Source organism: Musca domestica, unplaced genomic scaffold, assembly GCF_030504385.1.
Source record: "Musca domestica strain aabys unplaced genomic scaffold, Musca_domestica.polishedcontigs.V.1.1 45, whole genome shotgun sequence".
Classification (NCBI taxonomy): Eukaryota; Metazoa; Arthropoda; class Insecta; order Diptera; family Muscidae; genus Musca; species Musca domestica.
This window is the reverse complement of record NW_026712335.1, coordinates 863,303-870,436: the sequence shown is the minus strand read 5'-3', so window position 1 is coordinate 870,436 and position 7,134 is coordinate 863,303. Positions and strand designations below refer to the sequence as shown.

Genomic DNA, 7,134 nt, shown 5'->3' with positions numbered 1-7,134 from the left:
AAAAAATATATAAAAATATGGCTTTTGAATTTGTTGCAGTTTTTTATCTCACCCTTTATAGGGAAACCTTTAACAGTTCTTCCATACTAAGAAGGCCTTTAAGAGCTCTTCTTTAGAATGCAGATCTGTAATTGATCTATTCTATAGAGAAGAGTTTCCAGATCGCTTCGAGACAGCGATGCCCTTTTAAGCTCGCTACTCCTATAAGACATCTCGAGTCTCCTCTTCTATAAATGACCTAAAAAAGTCGCCTAAAATATTTCTTATATACGCAAGGCACTTCTACGGACCGAAGCACTTTAATAGCTCTTAACAGTCAAAGTTTGAAGACCTTTAAGGGGTCTTCTTATATTTTAGGAATAATGCGAAAACTTTCAGAAAATCCTTTATACATTGATGGTCTTCAGAAGCATTTCTTAAAAAAAAAACTCAAGTAGGTATTTTTTTATTTAATTATTTATTTATTCTTTTTTTGAATAATTATTTTCAAATTCAGTTAATTATTCTTATTCTTCTCATTCCACAGTCGCTCACAAATCTCCGTTACCTTACGACGTATCGTTTTGCCCGATGCTGTTTGTGGAAAATCTTCGACGAAGTATATTCCACCTCGCAAATACTCAAAGTCTTGCATTCTCTCCGCAACATGCTGATAGATTTCCGATTCCGTGATGTCACAACCGGCCCGCATAATGACACAGGCTGCGGGCAAGAAACCATGAACACTGTGCGGTATACCCACCACACAAACATCAGCCACTTGTGGCAATTCACTGATGACCTTCTCAATATCCGTTGGCGAAAAATGGAAGTTGTTATACTTTCGAATATCGCATTTACGATCCACCACAAACAGCTCACCATCATCGTTGAAATAACCAATATCTCCGGTATGAATCCAACCCTCCGAATCATATTTCTCTGCGGTGGCTGCGGGATTGCCAAAATAACCCGCCCATGGTAGTGAATTACGAGCCCATAACTCACCGGTTTCATTGGGACCCAATGCCCGACCATTGTCATCAGCTATTTTCACTTCAATATTGGGAAACAAGAAACCAACTGAATTATTTGGAGAACTCTTAGCCATGGATATGCCACCAATTTCACTGCAACCGTAACCGACCGAACAGCTGGCATTTTTAGCGAATTGTGTAAATTTTTCCGTTAAAGAATATGAGACGGCACTGCCACCAATCAGAGTGGCTTCAAGACTTGACAAATCCGCCGAGGCAATTCTCTCCGAGCAAACGGCCAATGCAATTTGTGAGGGTGGACCAATGGTAATTTTGACTCGGTAACGCTCGACAATGTCGAAAAAGTCATTCGTATTGAATGGTCGGGAGGAAATGATGCGCTTGGCCCCACCAATAGTGCCATGCACCAGGGTTATTATCCCCGATAACCAATAGAGGGAGCTAAAACAAAGTAGGGTGGTGTCCTTGTAGGCGTTTCTGAAAAATTAACGAAAAATAATTGTTGAATGAAATGTGAAAAGGGGATAGAAAAAATAAAGATTTACAGAACTTTTTCTAAAAATAAAAGATAACAAGAAAAAAGCAGCTAAGTTCGACCGGGCCGAACTTTTAATACCACCCACCATTTGGAAGGAAAAAATATTTCAAAAAAATTTCGCCGAAAATACAACTTTAATAAAAACCCTTATATGGGGGCTATAGGAAGATAAGGGCCTGCATATGTCATTTTTTGTCAAAGGCTTTAGCACCCATTAGGATCTTCAGATACAAAATTTCAGACATTCCGGTAAATAATGTTATGGGGGGGATATACGAAGACGTGGACCTGAATACGCAAATTTTTGTAGTAGGCTGTTGCATCTATTAAGACCTTCAAACACGAAATTTGAACCAATTCCGACAAAAAATGACGTTAAAATCATCAAAATACCGAATATGGGGAGGTACCGTTATATGGGGGCTATACGAAGACGTGGACCTGCATACGCAATTTTTTGTCATAGGATGTATTATCCATTAAGATCTTCAAATACGAAATTTGAAACAATTCTGGTCTATAATGACGCAAAAATCATCAAAATACAGAATCGCGGGAGGTACCGTTATATGGGGTCCATACGAAAACGTGGACTTGAATACAAAATTTTTCGTCATAAGCTATAGCACCATTACGAACTTCAAATACGAAATTTGAAAAAAATCTTAGAGCACTCTGGTTCTGTCGGTAAAATCGTAAAAATACCGAACATGGGGGATGTACCGTTATATTGAGGCTATACGATATCGTGGACCTATATAGACAATTTTCGTCCAGGGGGTAAATTATTCAGAAGGAAATCCTTGTGTGGATTTGCAGACAATTCCATTGAAAAAATCGGCTAAATTCATTAAATCAAAATACCGAATATCGGGAGGTACAGTTATATGGAGAATATATGAAATCGTGGTATGATATAGCCCATCTTTGAACTTGACTTGCCTGCAGATAAAATACTGATGTGTCCCAAATTTTAGCTTCATATCTTATATTTTAAAGATCTTCTTCCTATAAAATATCTCTTAATGTCGCCTGTCTATGGAAGATCCTTAAAGGTCTTCTTATTTTTTTTGAAAGTCTATAAGAGACCCTTTGAAGATCTGCAAATGACCAATAGTTGGTCCCACATTGCTACTTACAATGAAAAGGAATTCACCACCACGTTTGCATGGGATATACAAACACCTTTGGGCAATCCTGTGGTACCCGACGTACAGACAATGAAAGCACTTTGGTCAAGGCCATTTTTCAACAGCGGTACCCTAAAAAATGGAAACAATTTAAAACTCTATCAAAATTATCAGTTTACTATAAACATACCTATAATCCCTCGGATCCACACTATCATCCTCGAAGAACTCCATAATGCTGGGAACATCTTCACGATGATTACTCATTGTGTAGATTTTCGTCGCCGTAAGCTGGCAGTCATCCAATGCCGTGCGTGCTCGTTCATACAGTTCACCATCACAGAACATCAGGCGGGGCCTTGTCAATGAATAGACATGTTTGATGCCGGCTGTATCGAAACTAGGATCCAAGGTACTAATAGAAAGTCCCGCCGCCAATGCACCAAACACCAAGGGAGCTACGTAATCGGTATTACCAGCACATAGACCAATCATATCGCACTGTTGCAGCTGGAGTTTTTCGAAATATTTGGCAGCTTGTACCGTTCGTTTGGCCAGCTCAAAGTTCGTCAGTTCATTTCCACTTTGATGGGAATCCTTGAATAAGGCAATAAATTACACTGTGCAACAAAATTCAGTTTTTTCAAAAATGCAGGAAAAAACTGTAGCAGATTAGAAAAGTAAAACAAAAACAAAAAAAACGGCAGCTAACTTTGACCGGCCCGAACTTTTAATACCCTTCACCATTCTGAAGGAACTCAACTCAAAATGTTCCGTCGAAATATAGGCTGTAGTGCCCATTTCTAAAATATTAATAATTAAAATACGAAATTTGAAATAATTCCGGTAAAAAAAATTGACTAAAATCATTACAATGCCGAATATCGGGGGTACCGTTATATGAGGGCTATACGATATCGTGGATAATTCTCTTTCAGGGAGTAAAGTAATCACAAAGAACGAACTTAATACCCCCTCCATTCTATGTATGGTGGAAGGTATAAAAATTAATCTGGGAATTAAAAATCAATTTTGAGTTTTTATACCCTCCATCATATATAGTATGGAGAGAATATTAAGTTCGTCATTCTGTTTGTAACTCATAGAACTCATAATTTTAGACCTCTCAAATTATATACATTCCAGATCAGCGTAAAATTTTGAGACAAATAAGCTCTGTCCGTCCGTCTGTTGTAATAACGCTAGAATCAAAACGAATTAAGATAGGAAGTCCTTTATCTGCAGGCAGATCAAGTTCGAAGATGGGCTAAACCGGTCCATGGTATCATATAACCACCAGATAACGTGTTCAGATCCAAGTTTTCATATAGCCCCCATATAATGATACCTCCCAATATTCGGTATTTTGATGATTTTAGCGACATTATTCGCCAGAATTGTTCCAAATTGCCTATTTGAAAGTCCTAACGGGTCATATAGCTTAGACAAAAAATTGCATTTGGAGGTTCATGTCTTAATATAGCCCCCTTGCGAAAATGGAAAATTTCGGCCCATTTCATAAATATTTCTATCAAAACTAGATCTTTTATAAAGATGGTAGGGATCGAACCATTCCTTCTGGTACCTCCCCCACAAAGGGTCAATGTTTTGAAAAAGCAAAACGGTTATAAAATCCGATATAAGCATCCGTCTATTTTAATATTTCACATATCCCGATATTTTTACTAAAACAAGATCTGCTACGAAGATGGAATATATCGGTTTACTTCTTCTGGTACTCACCCACAAAGGGTCAACATTGAATATTCATGAAGCTAATAAAATGCGAAATTACCACACAGATGATGTACATCTCAATACCTTTATCAATACAATTTCTGTTACAAAGATGGTAGAAATCGGACCATTTCTTCTGGTACTTCCCCCACAAAGGGTTAAAATTTAGAATAACAAAAACGATCTTAAACGAAATAAGCATCCGATTCTCTTCATATTTCTCACATTCCATTTTTTCTATTAACACAAGATCTGCTATGAAGATGAGATATATCGGTCCACTTCTTCAGGTACCTCCCACACAAAGGCTAAAAATGTTTAATATCCTTGAAGCTCATAAAACGCGAAATTAACATTCGATTAAATTCAGACTTGGCACATCTCAATATTTCCATCAACATAAGATTTCTTCTGGTACCTCCCCACCTAGCGTTCAAGATTTCGAAAAACAAAACGCTCAAAGAAAGCGAAGTAAGCATCTCACTCTCTCTTCAAATTTCACACATACATACATTTTTTCTAACACAAAATATTTTGTGAAAATGATATATATCTGTCAATCCCTTCTTCTGGACATATTTCATATGAAGTATAGGAAGTATTCGATATTGTCCAAATCTGGCACGTTGTAATATTTTATCAGTCTCAGGTCAGGTACGAATTGGTCAATATTGGCCAACTGCTTCAGAAGCTTCGGAATAATCATAACTAAAGGCTGGGGGTATAAATCTGTCGGCAAAACCGACTGATACTATTTTACATGTACATCTGAATGAGAATTTGGGGATTATAAGTATCACTAACTAATATAACACTAATAAGTTCGTTAGCTAGTGGGCTATGTCTAAGCTATTTCAATATTGTCAAATCACTTTCATTAAAATTTCATTAAAAAAACGCCGATATATTTCTTAAAAAACATGCTTTAAAAAAATTAAAAATATTCAAAAGTAAAAAAAAATACTTTTTCGAACTTCAGATAAATTTAATACATCCCCCACCAAATCCACATAAACTTGGTAAAATATTAACTTCTCAGTGTAGTTTTTTAATAAAGCTGTTGGCAATGTTAGCATGGCGTTAAGATCTTATCAATTTGTTGCTACTTAAAACTTGTTTTATAGTCGTAAGTGCTTGGAGAGTGACTTGCAAAAAATGGGCATATGATTTTTTTTTAATAATTTCCATAGATAAAACTAATTTAACATACACACTAACTTCACCAAACACTTTCAAACAAATAAGCATATAATGAATTTAATTTAAATTTAAAATTAAAAAAAAAATAATTTAAAAATTTTAATATTCCAAATCCATCCCCCTTCCGAGTTACCTGTCCAACGTGATCGGGATTATCCAACATTTGCCTTAGAGCCAGTGCAGCAATTGAATCCTCCGGTCCATAGGTCACTTCCACTTGGGCGCCACTCCATATTTTAGTTTTTGGATTATAGCTGGTTTGTTGTTCGACCTTATCCGACATGTTGAGATGTGACGCGTTGCGAATGCTGTGCTTGCTAAATTAACTCTAAACTATTTAGAATCATAGCGACTTGTTTTTATAGAACTCCAACGAACGGCTTTGTCCGCGAGAGATAGAGAGAGTATTATATTCTGCCGACTCTTCACTTGCAACGCATCTATGTAAACAGACCCAATAACAGCGTAATAAAGATATACAAGTGCGTTATCATTTATGTCAAATATTCAATCCGGGCAACTCTAGAGACGTACGAAAATATATATTTTCTTTGTGTCAAATTTTTCAGTTTCATAAAAATTTATTGTTAAGGTTGTTGCATGGTAGAACTAAGAAGGTAAAGTCATGTTTAATTTTTTTTTTTCAAATTTAAACAAAATTGTTTTAAGTTGTCAAAATCTATATTTATAAATCCATTGTATAGACACAAAATCAGGGATGGGAGCTGTTTTTATGCATTTAAATTTGACAAGGTAAGTTACAGAAAATGCAGAGCTGGGAATGCTAATTTGAAATGAAGTTACCTTTATTTCATTGTACCAAGGGTTGTTGTGTCGGGAGACCTTTCCTATAGGTATTCTGCTTTTTTATTCCCAACAACACAATGTCTTGGGTATTATAAATTTGTTTTTTTTTTAGAAATGATCACAAAATACTTAGGGGTTGAAAATTACCAAAGGCAGAGCAAAAACCTACCAGTTTGGATGGATATTGGATATTGTTTAGAGGGTGAAATGGACCACAACTTTTTTATACAAAAATATCAAAATTTCCATTAAACCGCGGATATTTTTAGTCCCAGCGAATTACAAATACACGAAAAGGTCACTTCTGACCCTTACACTAATACTTGTGGCCAAGATATCGGTTATATGGAAAATAGGTGCAATATGTACATAAAAAATGAATGTCAGTTATTACGCTTATAACTCAAGAACGATTGGACCATTTTAAACATTCTCACCAATCCAGAATGCCCTGTTACACAAAAAGGATAAAATCTAAAAAATCGCATAATAATATGCCAATAAAATGTGAATATTTTTATAACGGTTTTAAACCCTCTTTGGAACAAATTTGGAGCCGATCTAAGGTTGTCCGTCTGTTTGTCTGTGTGTGGCTGGCTGGTGCTCACGATAACTCGTGAAGCGAGTATTCGATTTGGTCCAAACTTGGTTCATCGTAATATTATTATGAAACTTAGATCGAGTTCGGAGATGAACAAATCGGTCCACTGCTTATGGTTACTCCATCAGAAAATGTCAAAAAAAA

General features: G+C 36.1%; 1 protein-coding gene across 1 annotated transcript; it reads right to left on the bottom strand.

The window, feature by feature from the left end:
• Positions 1-480: 480 nt before the first annotated feature.
• On the bottom strand, positions 481-5,950 carry LOC101890054 (uncharacterized). The gene is made up of 4 exons (XM_005189262.4): positions 5,716-5,950; positions 2,836-3,242; positions 2,655-2,777; positions 481-1,454 (listed from the first exon to the last, which is right to left on the bottom strand). Exons 1-4 carry the CDS (start codon positions 5,863-5,865, stop codon positions 497-499), a joined length of 1,638 nt encoding a protein of 545 aa, XP_005189319.2. The 5' UTR covers positions 5,866-5,950; the 3' UTR covers positions 481-496.
• Between the last annotated feature and the right edge of the window lie 1,184 nt (positions 5,951-7,134).